The sequence below is a fragment of the Hyposmocoma kahamanoa genome, unplaced genomic scaffold (assembly GCF_003589595.1).
Source record: "Hyposmocoma kahamanoa isolate Upper Pololo Valley unplaced genomic scaffold, ASM358959v1 65, whole genome shotgun sequence".
In the NCBI taxonomy this organism is placed as follows: domain Eukaryota; kingdom Metazoa; phylum Arthropoda; class Insecta; order Lepidoptera; family Cosmopterigidae; genus Hyposmocoma; species Hyposmocoma kahamanoa.
In genome coordinates, this window is record NW_020653853.1 from 10,606,183 (window position 1) to 10,629,582 (window position 23,400).

Here is a 23,400-nt window from a genome sequence, read left to right on the forward strand (position 1 = left end):
AATTTCGTCGTAGTTGATAATGGATCAGCTTAAAGAACAACTCAGAAGTTTAGCAGCAGTAGAGAGCCTTGTGAAGTACTGCCACCTTACCTATTTCTGCCGCCAAGCAGTAATATCAGCATTACTGTGTTCCGGTTTTGAAGGGTAACGGTGCTGGTGAAATTACAGGCACATGGGACTTGTCAACTTACATCTCAGGGTGATGGGCGTAGTGGTAGTGCCACTGAGTCTCTCTGAGTGGCACTGTAACCGTTACGAACAGGCGTGTAGCTCACCATAAGGCGCACGGTTCGTCCCGTTACATGATGTTATAAAAAAATTCACACTGAGCCTCATTTGCTAGATTTAAATGTTCACTGTGGCATCAGATAACCCAAAAACGTACAGTGCATTCATTAGTCGCATCCGTTCCACATGTCGCGTTAATATTACGAGTGTCATTTGTACTGCATTAGTGTCACGTTGAAACTTGTATTAAAAAATAACACGACCTTTAGCATTATCCAGGTATCATTTCAAAACGAATGCAAAGTGTACAAATGAATAACGCCAAATTTTTTAATTGTAAAGAAGCACCGAAAGCCTTAATATTTGTTTAAAAAAGTTTATTGTCTAAATCTTACACTAAAGGGACTTTATTTAATTTCAAAGTGGCCAAAATTTTAGAGTAGCAATTTTGTATTAATATTAAAAATGTGAATAAAATGTTATAACAGAGGAGAAGATTGAAGAAAAAAGAAAGAGAGCAAGACTGGAAATTGTATATAGCTGTGAACCAATAAAGAAGAACGTTAAAGTACCGGAAGAGCTCTTTGTGAAAGAGATCGTCCAGGAAAGTACTACTTTTGTCACCATGCAGTAATGTGAGCATTACTGCGTTCCGGTTTGGAAGGGTAAGGCAGCTGGTGAAATTAGTACAGGCATATAGGATTTGTCGACTTATGTGTCAGAGTGACTGCATCTGTTGGGTTGGCGTGTCGCTTACCACCAAGCCCATGACTTGCTCGTCCCGCCACTTGGTATTATAAAAAAATATAATAATTTTAAATGAGATGAGATGAACTCCCGAGAATGCGCGAAGAATTCTCCGGAGGGCGCGCAACCTGTTTTTTTGGCTCGTATCCAGTATGTGCGTTACACAATTTGTCATAAAGTTCATTATATTCTATGGTTACAAAAATTCGCTTCGGTTAGCAATGAAATCACACAGTTCTGTTTCCGTAGCGACGGTTAATATTAAATGAGGAGGCGACACCACATCCGAAATGACAGTAGCAGCGGAGCCCCTCGTGGAAGAGTTCGTCCAGGGAAGTACTGCCACCTACCCATTTCTGCCGGCAAGCTGTAATGTGAGCATTACTGTGTTTCGGTTTTGAAGGGTAAAGGGTGCTGGTGAAATTACAAGCAAATGGGTCTTGCCAATTTATGTCTCAGAGTGACGAGCGCAGTGGCAGTGACCATAAGATCTTAGTGATTTTAAGCTCTGAGTGGCACTGCAACTATTATGGACAGATGTGTAGCTTACCACCACGCACACGACTTGGTATTATATAAAAAAAACGTAAATTTACATGGGTAGTTCAGACAATAGTCCACAGACATGTATATGAAGTTAGTACTAATTAATAAATGTTGACGTCTAGTTAACAATATTTAAAATTTTCAAAATAATGACTAAAATCTAAATGTTAATCTTAAATGTACTTTAATGTCTTAAACATACAAATACTTAATATTAATTTTGATATTAACTGCCTCCGTGGCCGAACGGTTGCTACCGCACTGCCACGCAGAGGTTCCAGTAGTAGGGCTAGCACGACAGGGCGCGAGATGCGCGAGAGCGACATATGGCGCGGGATATCTATGCGAAAACAGCAGTATCTCGCGCTTTATGTCGCTCTCGCGTAAGTCGCGCTCTGTTGTGCTAGCCCTACAGGTTCGAAGCCCGGGTCGTGAGAAATGTTTATATGGCCTACATTTATTTCTCTCGTGAGTTTGGGTGTAATTTGTGGTTGTCTATGTGTGTGTCCATGGCACCCGCGACACAGGGTTTCCCCAGTGTGGGGTTATGTTGAGTGTGTGCGTTATTATTTATATAAATTTTACATCAGTTGTGAGTGAATAAATAACAATGTTTAAAATATGTGTTCTTTTGTCTATATTTATTTACAATCTCAGATTTACTGAAAAAATGAAGATGTTAATCAACAAAGAATAAAATTGTTTATCCGCTCACGCGATGTATCGCTGCATGTATGCAGCCGTAGACGCATACCACACTTAGAGGTGCCGGTGATGATTTTATACCGATTTATCCGGATATCGAAGTTATAACAGGTAAAATAACTAATATTAATTGCTATTTCGGTAACTACTCTAGCAAACCATAAAGTTTTTAATGCCTGGGTCTGTCATTAAAAAAAATAAAAAACTTCAAATATACGTCACGACAATCGTGTGTGTTATTGTTTGGGCTGGTGATTTCGGTGTTTATTTATTGAAAACATACCGTAAGTAGCGTTTTTTAAGTTTACCCTGAATATAAATGTTTATAAACTATACTTTAAGTAGTAATTTCATGGTAAATGTTAGAACCACTCAAACGAAATATTATCATATTTATCCAAGTACACCAAGTGCAGGATTTGCGGTGTATTACTGCATTTTATTTGAAATGTTTTTGTTGGTAGTAAGGAGGGTATTTATTTCGCAATGCAGAATAATAATTTTTATTTATAAAAACTTATATTTAAACTGAATCCTTTTCTATTTAGCGAAACCAAATAGCCGCCATTTTGCGGTAGGAGAAGCGCATCGTGAGCGGTTATTTTCATAATAGCAGCGTAAATAAAGCTATTTATCAGAATCGTAGCAAATGGGAGGATGTGGTCCCTGCCTGGCGTAAAGTATTTGTATGTATGTTTACTGAGTTATTAAAAAATGTACCAAGACGATGGTTTAACGTGTTACTATTTTCCACAAAGCGCCTTTGTGACAAGCACTTCCCTGTTTTTACTATACGTGCAAGAGACGATTGCACAAGTTGTTTCACGGACCACACTCCCAGTAAACGTCAGCACGTGTCAGCTTGACCTTTAGGGCAACCTTTATCTCGCTTGGAGTGATGAGAGCTGAGAATAGAAGAAACAAGGTCGCCATGGCAGTGACATTACGTAAACTTTCCGCTACATTTGCAAGCCTGTAGATAAATCACTTTTGGTATTGCATTAGCATTTAATAAAAAAGATGTACCTAATGGTATATAGGAAATTTTGCCATTGCTGTTCATTCAGATACAAGAATTTGACATGTATCAAAATATTGATAAGTTCTAACGATTGCTTTAGCTTTTGTTTTGTAGCATTAATTATTGAATTCTTAGCACAAAAAAAACGCTAATTTAAACTTCTTCCATTTTATGGCAGTTTAATTTAAATCTTAAAATTCAATCAGTGCTTGAAGTGCTCTTGACCCAGTACCCCTACCGGTATGGACCAGTGATGTGATGAATACCTAATATTATTTAATATTAGACACAGTAAAAATTATTTTCAAACTTTGACTATGTGCCTTTTTGGAAGTCGGGTAAAGAAGATGGTGAAGTACATACACTAGATATATGCTGGGTTCAAGATCCTTTGTTCATAGGGTATCATTTATTCGTGGACTATATCATCCGTTGGTATATTATTGATGTGTGAATTGAGATATCTGGCATGAGATCGTATTGTTAGCGTGACAACCTTATGGAAATCGCCGCTAATTGAATTGAATTGCGCAATTTGTTCGGGCTATTTGTAGAAGCTGTTTACGAGTAAACACCATTTGTACAAACAAAGCTTGATTTATATACATTGAGTTACATGTTTAATGAACAGTTAAGGGTAAAAAGGACACCAGACTTGGCACCACATGAGATCTCACGAAGTTATGCGGCGAAAGATCTGTGAGATGTGTTTTTTCATATGTAATAAAATAACTGCAACATTAATTTAACTTTGTTAACAATAAAAACTGCTTACATAACAAATAAGCGCGTTTTAATCTCCTTTCTGCATATTCTAGTTTGCAAAATGTTCATTATTTATTTTCGTCATAGCAGCGTAATGTAATTTACTGCAGCCACTATGCAGAGCTTTTAACCGAGAGATGATGTAAACTAGTTACGTAGTGGTAATGCATAACTTTACTTGGATTATGTACGAACCATGCGTTCCACTATACACTACCAATGTAATCAGGACTAGTCAACAGGGTAAAATGAAGTGGTTAATTTATCGTTAATCAATTAATACATTAATGCATAGGAAATCTACCGAACTTTTTAAAAACATTTCTACGTGTGGGTCCTACCTACCTAAGAGTGTCAGAAAGCCATTGAAAGAACAGTAAAAAAGAGAAATGAATAGAAAAGGCTATAAATAGAGTGATGTACAGTCAGTCTATGTCTGAGAAGGTACGAATAGCGGTCAATAATGCTGTGTGGGTTCCAACATTAATGCATGGGAGTGAGTGTTGGGAATGACGCATCAATGCCGTACAAATAAAGTCCTTCAACAAAACGTCGCTATTATGACGGTTAACGAAAGCAATATATACGTAGAACGGTAACGTAGAAAGTAACATACAAGAGTGTTCTAAAAAAGGTTGTCGTGCGTAGTACGAAGAAGAATAAGAGGGCTTGTACGAAAAGATTGATGAATGTAAGTGAAGCGAGAAAGTTTTGTCAGGATCCTGTTAAGTGGAGATCGGTAGTCTCTACTTAGTCCAATAGGAATCCGAGAGCGTCAGTATATGTAAGTATTTTTTTTTTAAATGTTAACCGATAGTAAACCTAAATAAACATGTAGAAAGAGGGAGAAAGCATGAAGCAATGTCGCCACACACTTCTTGTGGTGGAAAGTTTGCCACTCTCTCTTTTTTAAGTACGATAGCGAAGAAAGAGGGGTAAGGAGGAGCCAGAAATTCAGTGAGCATGGGATAAGAGATTGAGCGAAAAAAGTAAAGTCCCGCCGTATATTACGCTCTTGGCTCTAAACTCATAGCTTTTGTTTATTATCGTCACAACACAACACCCAATAATGACGACGCGACTTATGTACTCAATCTTTTTATTATAATTGTTAACGACGACATTAACCGAGATATGTTAAAAGGGAGTGACGACGGAAATTACATTTTTATATCATTTGAAACAAGTGAACTGTGTGAAATACCGGTAATTATAAAAAATCTGTAAAAATACTTACGATACATGTAACATAAACCTTTAAAATTTTATTCAGGTTCAGAAATTTAACCAGTTTCCGTACCCTCAAGTTAGTTTCATTATGACCATTAATCAAATGCAATGGCCGTGTGCATTATGTATCATTAGTAGCATAAAACCAGAAGTAGCTAATAGCTAATAACAAGTGAGTGCACCATCGTATTATGCCACGAACTCAAAATATGATGTACAATACGAACGTAATTATAATTGAGTTTCCTAGAGAGAGAAGCATTTTTTTTTTACAAAAAATACAATTATCTTTTTGGTATGAGTTATTTCTGCCTGATTGCACCCAATTACGACTTTTTTATGATACCACATAACGGGACAAACGAGTCGTGTGCCTGGTGGCAAGCGACATACGTGCGCATAACACTTGCAGTGCCCCTCAGAACTGTACACCGCAAAGGTCTGTGGGGCACTGCCATTGCGCCCATCACCCTGAGACATAGTTGACAAGTCCCAGGCGTCTGTAATCTCACTAGCACCCTTACCCTTTGAAACTGAAACGCATCATCGCTCACATTACTGCTTTGTGGTTGTAAATAAGTAAGGTAAAATGGCAGACATCCCTGGACGAACTCTTTCACAAGAAGCTCTACTGCTTCTACGATTTTACATTCGTAAAACACTGCCCTCAAATGTAAAAGATGCGGAGTCATTTAGTTATTGAAATCTAAATCATAGTATTATAAGAACAAATATGGTAACTCCAGACAAACGTCGCGGAGCGGCTTGTAAGTGTGAGCACACACCGCGCGCCGTGTACGGATGCACACATTTGCATAACCTAGGGATGCGCTAGCCTTGCATAAGAGATCGTCCCAACGCGCTTTTCATTGTTATGCGAATATGTGTTATATAAATTGTATAAATATTTACGAGTACTGCCTGCTGAAATAATAATTTCATGTGTATAATTATAAAAACTAATGTTAAACTGGAAACAGTTCAACTTTCAACTGTTCGTTTGTAACAAACATCTTAATATTTCATTATATTACTGTGTAGCTGTTTTTATATTGTAATTCGTTCTCTAACTTGGACTGGAACATTGTTAATTTGCTGTTTTTAAAGTTGTTACGAAAGTGACAATTATCTAAACGAGAATAAAGTTTCTTTGCATTTAATAAAAGCATTTTGCACACTAAGACTTTTGTTAGCGAATCATGACATTAATTTATTTTATTTTGTTAGAAAACTTACTTTGCGTCATTTAGAATTAGTTTAATCGAAATAAGAAATAAATAGATGTCATTATCATCGATACTATCGATACGATACGATCTGAAAAACATATTTGACGAGAAAGGGCTTGTTTCGTTTTAATTTATAGTGAAAAATCTTAAAATATAATTTGTAACAGTCACTGGAGTTTGATTTCTATGTCTGCTATATAAAGATTATACTTGTTTATTCAATTCTAATAATACAAGTATTCACTGCTTGTAACTTTTATTGTACCCTTTGTTTGTTATTTTTCAAATTTCAACGTCAGCCTATAGTTGCCTATAATTGTAATAACATAGGCAACTATAATAATTTTTATAATTTTGAAGTATGAGTCAAAGCAACGGAATTTACTCCGAAGAGTGTCTATCTAGAACATTCAGGTTAGAATCAATTTAGAAAAGATCATTTACCAAATAGGTCTTACCGGGATTTGAAACCGGGACTTCCTCATTGAGTGCCTGCAGTGTTGGCCATCGAGGTGGTCAATGTATGAAATAAGATCGCGTGATGACATTATTTTGTCTGTCGTGAATTTTGTTCGAATGTAGAACAAATATAATTGTATACGCCCGTTGAGCGAAAAAATGTCCACAACGCGTTGTGGTCTCTTTAAAATATCCATAACACGTTACTCGTGTTACGGCACATATAAAAATAAACCAGAACGCGCTGTGACCTCAGATTTTCTAATGTGAGGCTGTGACTTACTCAAAAAGACCACAATATGAAATTCGCGTTGTGGCCCCATCATATACATATATAAAGCTACAAGTTTAGACTCACTTAGAAAAATAGAAACGCATACTTCCCGATGTGGAGGAAAAAAGATATTTATATCGTTGTACGCGGATAGGCTCCAAGGCAAAGAATCAAATATGAGAAGACCTGAATGTGGAAAATGTAAACGAGTGATCAACGGCCTGTTCAAACAACCCATGGTCACCGTTGACTGTCAACCGAGACCATGGGACCTGTAAAGGGCCCGAAACGTGTCGGTTTGTTTGAAAAAACCAATATACGCGATTTAAATCCGGAAAAATAGTTTCATTTCCTATGTGTAACAATCGCGAAAACCTAAGAACTCGATACTTTTAAGAATTCAAGTTTTTTCTTTTTTTTTTTCTTTTGTGTCTCGTTTTAAAGTAGGAAGTTAAGCCGTTTTGATATCCTTTATTCAAATATTGTGCATAGTTGTGATAAGGAATGCAAATATTTTTTATGTATCTACCTGTTCAGTTATTAGTTTGTGTTCTGTAGCTGTGCCACATAAATAAAAAAGAAAAATGTAATATATTGAAAATGCTAGAATACTATTAAAAACGAATGACATAAAATTATATATTATCATATTCAGAATAATTTACTTACGGAATAATAGAGGGTGGTCTAGGAAGAGAGCCTCCTCGGCTTACAGACGCGATTTGGTCGACATTGTAATTTGGCGGCCAACCCGCGTTATCTTCTATTACCGATCTGTAACAAAAGACCGGTTTAAATAGGTATTTGTTCGGATAGAATTCATATTGTTTTATCTTAAGGAATTAGGATAGTGATACTCTAGTTTGGAGAACGCATTTATTTTAAAGGCGAAGGAAAACATTGTGGTGAAACCTGGATATCGGAGACAGTTTACTTAACTCTTTAAAGATATCGCCACACTTGATGTAATAAGGCCACATCTGCAAAATGACAACTTTTCAGTAGTGAATATTAAGTTTCTACGTATGAAATTATTCGATAACTGTTTTATGTTTGAATGGGAGAGATAACATTTCACATATCGATACCTCCAATGAACCCTTCGCCAACTTAATTAAGGAGCTATTCTGTTTTTGTTTATAATTTTGTTTCCACAACATTGGTTTTTTGATCTTTTTTCAATTTTGTTTTTTGTTTCTTAATTTTTTTTCACAAAATTCGGGGAGCATAATATTAATAAATAAATACAGCCGTTTGCACAGAAAATGACAAAAAAATAAAGTTGGCTTAGTGTTGATTGGAGGTATCGAAATGCATAATTTGCTTCATGTAGTTCGAATTATTTTTATGACTTTCATGTGATAAAAGCATATTTGATTTATGATCACATGTGGCTTTATTATACCTAGAGTAAGAAGTGTATAGGTCTCGATCCGCGTAAGGCTGATTACACACAGCGCCGTAACACAACGGCACCGCCGCGCCGCGCCGTCGCTGCGGCGCCGCAGTTATAGGCACCCTTTTATTTGTTTACACACTTTCATACATGCACCGCGGCGGCGCGACGGCGAACGCTACCGCAATTGTCTACTAATATATGATTTCAGTTGATCACGCCGTGTGGGCTGCTGTCGCGCCGCTAGTGCTGCGGCCCTCTTGCTACCCCGGAGCGGCAAAAAACACCGCTGCCGCACCGTCGCCACGTGTATCAACCTTGCAGCTGCGTAGTGGGCTGTGGCTTAAATTTGTTCGTAGAGAAGCACCCTGCCCGGGAATGTGACTTATATTATGTGATTTAATCATAATGTCAAAAGAAAAACAAGAATTTTGAATAAAGCTTTAAATATGATTGAATGAATTAATACATAAAAACGCTTACTTAACATCCGCATACGTTTATAGTACATTCGCGTAATTTTTTATATTCATAATTAAATAAAAACTTTTTATGTATATATCATAAGGCATTTCATTTTAAATTTCTGAAATTTCATTTATATAAATATTTAATTTAAATCAGAGAACCACGATGACCAAATGTAACGAAAATGATATGATACAGATACTCAAAATATGCAAATACATAAATTTCGTCAAAAACAAGCAAAAATTGAAATTAAAATGTGTGCAAGTACAAATAAAACCTTTTATAACATATTCATGTAACTGTGGCAACTGTAATTCTTATTAATTTGAAAATATAAGTTAATATCCCCTGAAAATTTTTATTCCACATTTCATTGCATTTTTCAGCCGTTACAATCCCGACAAATTCTACTGCAGGTCAAAGGCCCTTCGCCTATCCCCTTCTCTATTCATCGCGATTTAACCTGCTACAGTCCAAGATCTCATATATGCAAACTCGTCACGGCATCTCCTTCTGAGTCTTCCATGTGTTCGTCTTACGTTTGGCGGGTAACACACTGTGGGGATATTTGCCCATAGCTCGTTTAGCATGTGACAGTGTTGTGTTTTGGAGAGCAACTTCCAAGAAATTGCGCTCTAAATATTTAAAAGAGGAATTAGAGGCCAGGTCATGTCGTATAAGCATGACAACTTCATTAAAAACCTGGTAGAAGGGAAGGTAAAAAACGAGGTGAATGAAAACGGCCAAAAATAGTAATATTTTGACTAAAAAGAAAAGTAAAGGATACGTCATTATGAGGTCACGGAAAAAGAGTTCCACAAGACTGAATGGCGTATTACGACACCGTCAGGAGACTAATTTTTTAATGTAAGGACAGATGTTAAATATTCAATATATTTAGAGGGGACCACCGTCACACCTCTACAAGGAGAAGAATGTACTATAGAAAAAATACTCGTACTGCTTCGATCAAGAAAAAATGATATAAGAATAAAGAATGATGTAAGCAAACAATTATTAAATGGTATTTGTACTCATCAATGAAATATTATAAGTACATTAGAATTTAGTAGCAATGGAGCTCCCTGTGAAAGAGTTCGTCCAGTGAAGTACTATCATCTTACCTATTTCTTCCGTCAAGCAGTAATTACATTACTGTGTTTCAGTTTTGAAGGATAAGGGTGCCGGTGAAATTACAGGCACATGGGACTTGTCAACTTAAGTCTCAGGGTAACGGGCGCAGTGGCAGTGTCCATAATATATCTTTGCGATTTAAAGCTCTGAATGCCACTGCAACTGTTGTAGACAGGCGTGTCCCTTACCGCCAGGTGCACGACTTGTTCGTCCCGTCACTTGGTATTATAAAAAACCCATCATGCATTAAAAATACAGTTAATTGCTATAATGTGGTACAGAGAGATAGAAAAACTACGACGGATGAAGAAGAAGAAGATAAACAAAACAGTATCGCACTCGATACAGTTGCAACAATGTCGGAAACCGTTTTGTCCTATTCGGTCAGATTACAAGGTAATAGGACAAATGTAATAAATATATACAAGTATGTACTAATACTTGTTTTACTAATAAATGTAGTTACATTAGCTCTACGTAGGTACTAACAGAATAACAAACAAATATGTAGTTAGGTAGGGTAAAAGGAATATACTATATTTTGCGTGAAATGTTTTGATGTCTAGGATTAACCATTAAAGTCTTATAAGAATTTTAAAGTACACTAAACTTGTTTATCAGCATTTCATATTATTTTAACAATCATTATGCTAAATTCACTACATAGCGTACGATGTATTTACCGAAAACTTGTAAATTTTGATAACGTTTCTCTACCCCCAAAAATGGGGTAAGGGGTCTCGTGTTCCCAAGATCAAATATGTTTCACATTGCGTATATGTCACAATTGTGAAATATGTTTTTTCCGCCTTTTCGATTTTTTACGATGTCCCAAACATCGTAGCGACATCTCTTTAAAATTCTTTCATCTGGATGGATTTAAACCAGCGTTTTCAAGCAATCCGTAGATAATGTCTCAACTGAGAGCTACGGAACAAACCACCAAACCTTACAAATCTTTCTACGTGCTTGTGGCCGATCTTTGTTTTTGGTTGACTTTTTTGCTGTAGCGCCATCTGTGAGAAATCTATTTCTTCACTCAGCCAGGTACTTTTACACCTACCAGCTGCTGACTGGAGATGTCGCTTTGGTAATTGCATTTTAGAAACTTTATTGAACGTCAGTATGTTTTACTACATGATATTCAAGTTTTTTTTTGTGAAATTACTCCACTAGTTGTTATAATTACTGATACAACGATCAACACTATGGGTCGTATTCCAGAACTCGACTCAATGCTCAAATCAGGACTTGAGTGTGATTTAAAGCACTGAAAATCATACTCAAGTCCTTGCCATTAGAGTCGTATTTCCAGTGCTTGAAATCATACTCAAGTCTGCTCAAGTCCCGACTTGAGCATTGAGTAGAGTTCTAGAATACGACCCTAAGAACAATTCCTTTGCCCGGGCTGGATTTGAACCAGTGCTTTCAAGCAACCCGTACTAGACGGCAATTGAGCTACGAAACAAACCACCTGATCTTAAGAATCTTTCTATGTGCCTGATATTTAATAAATTAAAAAAAATATCGTTTAAACTAATTTTTATTTTCTGTTTTATCGACTGAGGTACTGTAGTGCTAAACTCTCTAGATTATAAGTAAGTTTTTCAAGTCCCTCTTGCCCTGGTGTTCATCTTACCCCCACCTGACCCTATTTTTTTTTACTTTCGCGGTGCATAATACTAACATTTCAAAACGGCAATAAACCCTATTATACAATTTAAGAAGTATTCGCACTCGTATCTATTAACCCGCCGTGTTCACGGGTTGACTTAGTCAGGAAATACCTATTAAATTGTTCAATCGCGTTTATTCCCGTTTTGAAATGTATATATAATCTTATTCAATTTAAGTTAATGTGTATTTTGTAACTCTTCAGAGTTACACTTCGCACTTCAGTTCGGAATAAATAATTTGAATTTGAACGAGCTACATCGTTGCGATCATCTCGAATGTTACAAAAAGTTGTTAAAGTGAACGATGTGGAATAAATATCAAAAACAAAAATATAAAGAAAGCAAGGAATTCGCGACAGTTATTATTACTAGATCACACAATAATAGATGTTATCATTACAAATAGACCTATGTAACAACATGGCTTGAGTCCGTAACATTGTGCCTTTTGCTGCAGAAGTTCTGTGTCCCTGGGGGCTACATCCCCAGGGACACAGAACTGCTAACGAGCTTACGTTTCGCCTCGTTGAAATATCCATTGCCTAAATCTACATCAATTTATATCCACCAAAAAATAAGTTTTAAAATAAGTTTCAAAAAAATACAGTAAAATCTTTTATCATTTTATCTTCCACATCAAACAATTAATTTAATGTTATAATTCGTTAAATACGGTTTTGAATACCTTTGTAACACGTTATGTAGTTTCGTCCTCTAGACTGAAGTCTAGACATCACATGGGCTTTGACCTGTCTAACCCCTATTGAGACGTGAAAAATATTTGACAGTTACATTGCTATATTACTAAGTTTGTTTAAGTTGGATGATTAATTATTATTCCTAGAGTTTATCACGACATGGATATGGATATATTTAATCCTGGGTTTGATTTTGATGCCCATTAGAAGTATTTTCGAATTATGTATAGTTCCCTACACTAATAACCCTCACACTTATAGTCCCGTACTAGGGAAACCCTGTATCGCGGGTGCCATAGACAAACTCTAACTAACTCACTCAACTCGAACACAACGAAACTCATGAGAGAAATAAATGTACAATTATATTTTATAATTTATTTTAAAGTCCATACAAAAATTCCTCCCGGCCCGGGAATCAAACCCGAGACCTCGGCGTCGCAGTCTAGCATGCTAACCGTTCGGCCACGGAGGCAGTTAAACGTCACTAATCAGTTCACTACACTGTAATAGCTATCAAGTGTGTACTGACGATATGTTGGCAGATATTTTAACAAAACTTTTATGCATTGAAAAATATCAATGTTTTGTAAGAGACAATATGCTTAGAACTCAATAGTATGGTTATATATACTCAATAGTATTTAATTGACCATCATAACATACATATAGTTTAAAAGGTGATTATTTACTATCTGCTGTTTGTATAATAATGATATCTGTGTCTTTGGCATGTAAAGCCAATTACAAGCTGTATTTGCTTGAACGTTGCACCTATGTGGTGGATTATGGCTTAAAACACGTAAGGCCCGTGGCCCAGTAATAAACAGATAATGATAACGAGATTATATAAGTTGTAGTAGTCATCTTAAAATATATAGCAGTAATAATACACAAACATTATACACTTAGAAAATATTCCTTCGATCCGGCCGATTCTTAGATTTCTCAAAGATGCTCGCTATGGCTATAAAGTCGTTAAAAACCAAATACAAAGATCCGATAACAAGCACTTAGAAAAATTCGTGAGGTCGGCTGGTTCGTTCCATGGCTTAGTTGGCGTAGCGTCTGGCACGGTTTGCTAGGGGACATCTCGGTGCGAATCCGGCCGGATCGAAGAAATTTTTTTTAAGTATTCTATCTCTGTATTAATAATTATAACAAAGTAGTCGAGTAATTTCACAAAAAATAATTGAATAGCAGGGTGGTAAATAATTCTGACATTCAATAAGAAATTATATAGCAGTAGTTCTCATTGCGAATTCAATGCCTTTAAATTGTACCTATGGTTGGAAGTGAAATTTTGCTGATCGTGATTCTATAGCAAACGCGTTTAGAAAAGTTTATTATTGTTAGAAAACAAACAAGACAAAACAACCTAACAACAGGAAAAGTAATAAGGCATATATTTCCCAGACATAGAAAAGGGAGTTACTCCAGGACAATTTATGCGTACCCGCGACATCGTGTCTAGTTCAAGGGTATTTGGCTATGGAAACGTATACAAATGACGTAAACTTATGTGATATAATTATGCCAATGGATCAGATCAATTTCGATACTCTGTTCTCAAATGATAAAGTCAGAGGTTTATGATACATAATACATTCACTTTCACTAAAGTTAAGACGATAGTTAATTTTTTCGTATTATAATAATAATAATAAAAAATGTTATACAGATGTACTCAGTATGAGCTAAATTTTATTGTGAAAAAGACACCAATATTTAAAGATTATTTGTTAACAATCCACGACAACAAACTCAAACGAAAGCCAAACTAGGCTACAAATAAAAAAAAACAAGTCAGAAGAGAGAGAGACAGAAGTGGAGTGTCCGCGATTGGTCAAGTACCGTTTATTTTTTAACCAATCAGGAAACAGTAGAGCGTTTAAAATCGCCTCATATGTGATATTTTAAATTTATCTCAAATAGTTCCTTTTTGTTAAATGATTACGCCTTTGTACCTGTTATGTAACATTTCGAAATATTATTTAATAATATGATTTTGAATTTTAATAATTATACAGAAATGGTGACGTTATTCTGTTCGGGATCACAGTGACACGTTTAAGGAGACTATATAATATATCAAAAGTACTACGTTCTTTTTTTGAGATTCATCATATACTGTACACAGAACTTCAATGAAATTTTTCTAGTACCATAGACAATAGAACTTTGATTCAGAACTAATGATTAAGATTAAGATTAATTATTACTTTGATTAAGAGCTTTGTGATTTGGTTTATTAAATTATAATTCATAGATTAATGCAGGAGTAGAAACAAGACATCTCGGTGGCATTGATATTCTATTATATCAGCAACAATTTAGACAGATAATTGTAGAAACATTGGATCAAACGACCACACTAAGCCGGAAAGACATAACTATGTCACCGGGCTGCCTATGCCTTATGTGATTTAGCCTGCTTTGAGTCTGTATTGACAGAATAGCTTGGATCGTGCTGTAGTATCTCATAGTATGTTTGTTGTGACCGTCAGTATGTCAATACGGACGGGTATAAGGAAAGGGAAATGAGAAAACTTACATAACACGTGATGGTAGAAAATGCCCGAAAAATACAATTTAAATATTCGCTGTTTACAATAATATTGTTGTTTGCGTTAGCTATATACTACTGTGTGGAAAAAAACAACAATAAAAAAGTGTAATATAAATTGTTTGTTGACCACGGTTACAATAATCATTGCTAAGGTTGTTTGGCCTTGAGTATCAACTAAAATATGGTCGGTTCTCTTTATAAGCCTTTATAAAGCGCCATAATACCCACAGTTTTAGGGTTGAATTCACGAGATCCTCTCGGAAACCTCTGTAACCACTCGTAGGTTACCCAGACCTCATTTAGGGAGCCGTATTTGGAATAATCCATTAAACTTTTCGCATCATGTACCTTTTGTTTTCTTTCAACGTATTAATTAATATACTATTCTATAATCTAGTTACTTACTTTGAAATGGTTTCTTCTTGAGTACCTGTGAAGGAACGTTATAGAGATACATAGATAGAAGCTGTAAAAAAACAATAAATAGATATTATTTATTTAAATATATGTACAAGTGATATGCTCGGGTTCACTGTGCAATATTTTCATTTTCCCTCAATCTGAATGCACTCTATAACATTCATTCTCAAGTCAAGACTGAATATTCGTGACTACGCATTATTTTAATCGCACGAGCATCAAGTCACAAAAAACAGGAATGTTTTTTCTCTATGGCGATGAAAATTTAGCTACTTCACCGCCATATTTCGAGCGAGTATGAAGAGGGGTCTGAGTGTCTTTATTAAGGACTACAAAAATGAAATTTTTCGAGTGAAAAGAAAAATATCTTTGCCAATTTAGTAATTTGTTAGCAGTGTAAAACAATTTCTTGCTCAAAATTATAATTTAGTAAAAGATTTTAATTTATAGTATACATTTTTCTCAAAATTTTAATTTCGATGAAATAGACGACGTAAGATAAAGAATCTTCCATTATTGCTTATACGAAGAATAATATTGGTCAATGAAGGCTAAATTTAAAAGGTCGAGGTACCAGATGAAATGGAGTTTATTGTTCTTTTTACTTCAGTAAACGTATGAGATCGATATGCGGATACCAATTTCTACCACATTAATAGTAATGTTCTACTTACTGCGGCCATTCCATCCGGGTGAAGTCTTCATCCTCTGGCATCCAAGTGTAACGTTTGGGGTCAGGTTGGCTGCACACAGAGCGTGGTCGTCGACGAAAGTACGAGCACTCCAGATCGGCGTCATAGGCATAAAGCTCGGGTGGAGCCGGGGTGGGTTGGCCACACCTGGTTACAGAACAAAATGGTTTTTTTTTCATATCGATTCTTTACTTATTTTTGAAAGTATTGTATCTTATAAAGAGTGATTATTCAGTAGATGGCAAAACTTCATTTTTTTTTTAAATTTTTTTATCAAGGGTGTTAATTTGGTTGCATTATTTTAAGAATAAGTAAACGCCAGTGCGTGAATATGAAGGAAATGTGATGTGAAATCAGCCTGCAAAATTTGTATATACAATCCATTTTTTGCATTACAGTAACTTTGTGCTTTAAGATACAAGTTTGAGTAAGTAAGGCGACGATTTGTTTCATACAAAAGGCATAACTGCGAAAGAAAATCTGTGCAAGATTACACTAACAATTACAAAACTAAAGTATACCTAATACACTTATTAAAACTTAATGTAAACTTTGACTACATTTACAAGCTTTCAAGAACTTAATTTTTTTCTTTAAAGTAAATTTTTATAACAATTCTCTGTCTCTCAAAAAATCTGATTTGTTAATAAGTTAGACATGGCATGGCTATTAGTTATTTTACCAGAATAGTTGTTTACTTTTAACCGACTTCAAAAAAAAGGAGTAGGTTCTCAATTCGACTGTTATTTTTTGTTGTATGTTGCGCGATAATGCTGGCGTTTGTGCACCGATTTTGATGATTCTTTTATTGGAAAGAGGTTACCTCAATAGCGGTCCCATTCTAATTTGAAGAAAATATTCCATTTTAAGGGTGGCAAACTAGAGGGTGAATGACTTTTGAGATCGATTTTTTTTTTGTATTCATTATAGACATACATAATTATTTTCACGGGCTCGCCTAGTGTTATATTTGTTCGTTACTTTAGTTACTTTAGTTAAATTCAGTTTTGCAATAGTTTTCAGTAGCAGCTATATACTTAACTTTTGCCTTATCAGGAAATATTTTACAGTACGCATACATCGTTACGCTAGCGAAATATAGATTATGACAATTAATATTTCATTAGGTATAAAACCATGAATTATAAATGGGAAACCAAAATGGAGAAAAATCGGTTTGTCTTTTTACTATTCAATAACATTATTTTGTAAACTTTTTAGTTATGTCGGAGAAATAAGAATCATGTACTTTAGTCTCTCTTACAACTGTACTTGATTTCATAACTTACTTAATATTTTAAAAATGTATTTACAGGGTTTTTACGTCATACAGCAAAGAATCTGAGCTTCGAAAATACGTCATCAAAATATATTTTGGAAATAAACGATACACATTGAGTACGTTTTAATTTTATATCGCGGTACAGGCGCGGCAGTCGGCGTCATATTTCCGACTGAATTTGCGACAACACTGCGACGGGGCGTCGCGTCGTTGTCGCACATTATGAAAATATTAAACCTTATGAGATTGAACTAAACTGAATTGAATACTGTGATAGAGTATTCTTTAATAATGTCCTCTAAAAGGCTTATGGGGTTAGTGAGTATAAGGTTGAAAGTCTCTTTTTAACCGATGTCAGAAAAAGGAGGAAGTTCTCATTTCTATTTTTTTGTGTGTGTATGTTACGCAACAACTCCGACATTTGTGAACCGATTTTAATGATTCTTTTTTGAAAAGAGTACCTCAGTAGTGGTCCCATTAAAATTTGAAGATGAGAGAAGAAAATATTCCACCTCTAAGGGTGGCAAACTAGAGGATGAATCCGGTTACGCACACTTTCCGGTAACCGTTTCCACAAAACTTGGCAAATAGATGTAATACAAATGTTTGTTTTTATAAAAAGTTAGAATTATTTTTACAAAAAATAAGTGCGCAATTCAAGTCGTACTTGATGAAAAATGACTATAAAGTAGACGATAAAATACGTGCGCATTTGAAGTCTATCTCACCTAACGAATAATGCCTATTCACTCTCGTGTTGAAAAGGTCCAAGTTGTATCGTAAAAGGAATAAGTCTGCAGGCGAGATATTCCACTACATAGGCGTTCGCCATAATAACTACTCTATTTTCACATACGTTGCTCTGATGCCAAAGTAAGTAACTATTATAGCACTTGTGTTATAGAAATTGAAAACAACGACGGTACAACAAACACCCAGACCTGAGACAATAAAGAAACTTAAATTTTCTACCCCGGCGGGAATCGAACTGGGGACCTCACAGATGGCGAGACTATGAAAACTGGCGTGCAAGCCATTCGACCACGGAGGCTGTCAATATAAAATGTGGAAGTGGAAATGTGGAATTTATAAGTCAATTTACAGTTGGTCATTCATTGGTCATCTACTGAATGGCGTATGTATGATGTATTTGACTCAAAATGTTTTATTGCTCCGATCACATTACATAAGTCTTCGTTTTATCTACAACTCAATTAACAACGCTGTAGGGCTGGCACGACAGGGCGCGACTTGCGCGAGAGCGATATTTTAGTAGCAGTGGAGCTCCTTGTGAAGAGCTCGTCCAGGAAAGTACTGCCACCTTACCTACTTCTGCCGCCAAGCAGTAATGTGAGCTGCGTTCCGGTTTACAAGGGTAAGGGTGCTGGTGAAATCACAGGCTCATGGGACTTGTCAACGTACCTCTCAGGGTGACGGACGCAATGGCAGTGCCCATAATGGTCTCTGCGATTTAATGGCATTGCAACTGTTATGGATAGGCGTGTTGCTTACCACCAGGTACACAACTAGTTCGTCCCGTCACTTGGTATTATAAACAGTCGGGCAAGTCACGGGCCTACTATATTAATAGCTGAAATCAGGATAAGTGATGCCCTTTCCAGCAAAGTCAAAGTTAAATAATCATTTATGCCAAAGGTGCAATTTTTCACTTCAAAACGTCCTTTTTTAAGATACTGCTTGTTCACTGTGCCGGCTTCCCTGAGAAGAACGAACAAGGAACCCTAGGGATTGCTCTTTTCAAATACACTTAAATTTACGCTTATAAATAAAATATGAAAAAACTAAGATTGTAACGTCATAAGCAAATATTCCCGTTTCTTACTAGCTTTACATTTCTAAGAGCTGTTTTACTTTTCAATTCCAATATATTTATTATTAAAATATCTAATGTATTTCCTGAATAAAACGAAATAACTCTACTGATTTCTTTCTAACTATTACTTAAGCATTCATTTAATAATTTCTAAGTAAATTGGCAGTTCTATCTTAGTTTGTTTGAATTTGAATAATGGAGAAGTTAGTCAATATTGGCGAAGTGACCGATTTTAGGTTCCGGTATCATGGGAGTTACGTTCTCCGGCAGGCAATCACATAGTTTGCAATTAATTTTGAAATCAATACTGAATTACAAGCTCAGATGGAGCCTTAACAAACCACAACCACAAATCTATTTTCAAAGTCTAAGCTTTGAGAGCTATTCGAGTTTTACCGAAGTTATTGATTCAGTACGCTACTATAATATTAAAAAAAGCATGCTTAAATCAAAATTAATAAGGTTGATATTCGTTTAAGGCTAAGCAATGCTCTTCTATAATTGAATTGTCGGATATTTTTCACAAAAAATCATAGCCATGCGTAACTAATCAATTAAATATTATCCTTAGCGGTTTGAATATAAGGTTTGATATTCGGTTAAGGTTAAGCAGTAGTATTTTTTTTTGAATTATTGGATATTTTTTTGGAAAAAATGTTCGTGCTATCGAAACATCGTAACAGTACTACACTAATAAATGAAATGATATCCTTAATCCTTTACACATAAGGTTAATTTTTGAAGTGACATTTTACCAGATTAAACAGATTCAATAATTAGATTTGCTTCATTGTGTGAAGTTAAATAACTCCGAAAATTCGATTTTAGAAAATGGTACCATTTTCTAAAATCGAATTTTCGGAGTTATGCACTGTTCAATATTTATATCGATATGAAACAATATTAGGAATCCAGGAGTTTTCTCTAGTTAGAGTTCATACTTACATAATAAAAACAAAACGAGCAAGTTTAAATAACGATGACAGATCTGGATTCGGCCGATTATATATAATATTACTTCTAAAATCGAATACCAATATTATTACATAGGAAAAGAGACTTTATATTAATAAGAATATAATAATGTTGCATTAGTTGAAATTTCCCAACTTACCTGGGATAACGCTGTATGGGCGCATAATTGGTGTTAAGATTTTCATCCGATGGCACACGCCTCCTGACGCACACGGACAGAAATGATGTTCTGCGAACAAACAAAATATTTCTGAGTACCACTAAAAGACTTAGACCATGTTAGACTATGAAAACCTAGCAGCGCAGTTTCTACATTTGGTCGCCCGCCGCACGCCGTGCACTGACACGCACATATCCGCATAATTTCGCGGGTAGGTTGAAGCGTTCGCTCGGTGTTTCAAATACATATTTTTTTATGTATATTAACTTTATTAAACTTACTACAATATTAAATAATAATAACGCACACACTCAACATAGCCCTGCACTAGAGAAACTCTGTGTCGCGGGTTCCATGGACATACATATAGACAACCACAAATTACACCCAAACTCACGAGAGAAATAAATGTAGGTCATACAAATATTTCTCCTGGCCCGGGAATCAAACCTGGAACCTCTGCGTGGCAGTCCGGCATGGTAACCGTTCGGCCACGGAGGCTGTAAATGTCGCAGCCGTATTGTTTAAAGCGCGTTTCGGCTAGCCGCTACGGCGCTGATTTCTAATACGGCTTCCTCGTGTTTGGCCGGATTGCAATTCGCCTAAAAAAAGTACGCTGCATTGTAATAGCACGTGACGTTTCACAAAGCATCTTAGAATGTGCCGCCGGAATACAATAGGGCGCTTCATTGCTACGCTGCTTTGAAATACTTCTGAAAGCATGTTCGGCGTTTGCAAACAAATTCGCTTTTGGCACTCGCCAGCCGCTGCCGCGACATGCTCATGCATTTCTTTTCTATTAAACCGCAATGGAATCCAGTGTGTAACAATAATAATTTTGTTGCAACGAAGATTCAGCGTTGTAAACTGTATTTTTTTTATAACATCAAGTTTATCTAGAACTGTATAATGGAAAACAGGCAATAGTCCTTCCCACCTTTCAGCTTTTAAATTACACTCTAGGATCAAAAATACAAGTACCACGGCCACGATATTTTCCCTGTGAACAATACGGCTAAACGTTGGCTACCGCTTCCTAAAACTTACCGTGATCACAATCCGGCTGAACACGGGGTAGCCGTATTAGAAAACAGCGCCGTTTTGAAAAACAGCGCTGCCATAATGTAAAGCAGCACTTTAAACTATACGGCTGCGACATACATGTATACAAACTCGCATTTCGTTTCTTTTTCTTGCCCGTATTCTCATCAACTTTTGTTTTAATATATTCAAAGAACCAAAATGAGAAGAGTATTTGCGATTCTCGACACATTGCATTTAAATTTGATACATACACATTATTTTCCACGCTTTATATTTTTACTACGGAGTATAATAGACCCACATAAAAATAAAGTGTTTTATGAAAAAATAAACCTATTTTTGCGGTTTACGATGGATTACGTAGAAGGAGTGGATATATTATAAACAACAATTGTGGGCTTTATTCATCAATCATAATCAGAAGATTTTTAATTTTCGGGTTTGAGACGGCTTCACAATTTGTTTCGGAACAATTTTGGTATGTTTGTTTTTATGATATAAGTTTTTATATTGCTTTATCGACGTACAAATCTACTGACCAAATTTCATCACTTAGTACCCACAGCAGTGCTCGTTCATCCAAAACATGTTTTGATCACTTTAAAATAAAATATGCATGAAATTTCCTGTTATAATGTTTCCACGTAAATTGGTCGAACTTGGCAAATCCAATAGCACGTGACGTTTATTATCTACGTACGGTTCGGATGGCATTACTGAATTTGATCGAGCAGAATTTTGTTCGATGGAGTGTACAAAACAGTTTCGGGTAAATTCTAGTTCAAGAGATTTCTCATAGAATAAATACATTGTGTAGTATATTATGTATATTTATGTCTCGCATAGAACGTTTCTTTTTTTCTATTTTTCAGTTAAACGCGGCTTAGTAGCAGTAAAGCTCCTTGTGAAAGGTTCGTCCAGGAAAGTAGTGCCACCTTACCTACTCGTATTTCTGCCGTCAAGCAGAAATGTGAGCAATACTGCGTTCCGGTTTTGAAGGGTAAGGGTGCTTAGTGAAGTTACAGGCACATGGAACTTGTCACCTTATGTGTCAGGGTGACGAGCACGGTGGCAGTGCCCCTCACATCTTTGTGATTTAGAGCTCTGAGTGGTACTGCAACTGTCATGGACAGGCGCATCGCTTGCCAAAAACGCATGTTCTACTGTAAATATAATTAACGAAAATATCGTTATTCCTCTAATATATATCGTTAATCCTCTATTTGATACGATGACGTCATACAAATTGGATCGAAAGAAAAGGGGAAGGTAAATGTGGACAACCGGGAATTAAGTTATTTCCCCCAACTCGATAGAAAAGTAAAATCTTCGTCGTACAAGGCAGATAAAGGTAAAGCTGGGGACTGAATGTATTTGGCAACACCGACAAGAACTCTTGAAATCTAACAGTGACTTTTTTTTTCATTTTATAATATCAAGTGTTGGGATGAACAAGTCGTGCGCGTAGTGCAAGGGCCTATCCATAAAGGTTAAAGTGCCTTTAAACTGCCTCCGAGGCCGAACGGAAGCATACTGGTCTGTCATGCAGAGGTCCAGGATTCGATTCCCGGGCCGGAAGAAATTTGTATACGGTTCACATTTATTTCGCTCGTGAGTTCGAGGTGCAATTTGTGGTTCTCTATGAGTGTGCCAGTTATTTATTTGATTTTTCACCGACTTCAATAAAAGGAGGAGGTTACCAAATCGTCTGTATGTGTTTTCGTATGTGTTACGAGATAACTCATTTGTACGGCACTTGTGAACCGATTTTGATGATTTTTTTTTGTTGGAAAGAAGGTAACTCGGTAGTGGTCTCATTTAAATTGGAAGAAAATATTCCACCTC

At 36.0% G+C, this 23,400-nt stretch overlaps 1 protein-coding gene across 1 annotated transcript in view; it reads right to left on the reverse strand.

The window, feature by feature from the left end:
- LOC113231521 overlaps nucleotides 1-23,400 on the reverse strand; it is a 100,294-nt gene that overhangs the window by 35,681 nt on the left and 41,213 nt on the right. The window contains exons 4-6 of the mRNA XM_026465846.1: nucleotides 20,491-20,580; nucleotides 16,243-16,407; nucleotides 7,874-7,978 (exon numbers count right to left, since the gene is read on the reverse strand). Coding sequence (XP_026321631.1) covers nucleotides 7,874-7,978; nucleotides 16,243-16,407; nucleotides 20,491-20,580 — 360 coding nt within the window. The remainder of the gene's footprint in view (nucleotides 1-7,873; nucleotides 7,979-16,242; nucleotides 16,408-20,490; nucleotides 20,581-23,400) is intronic.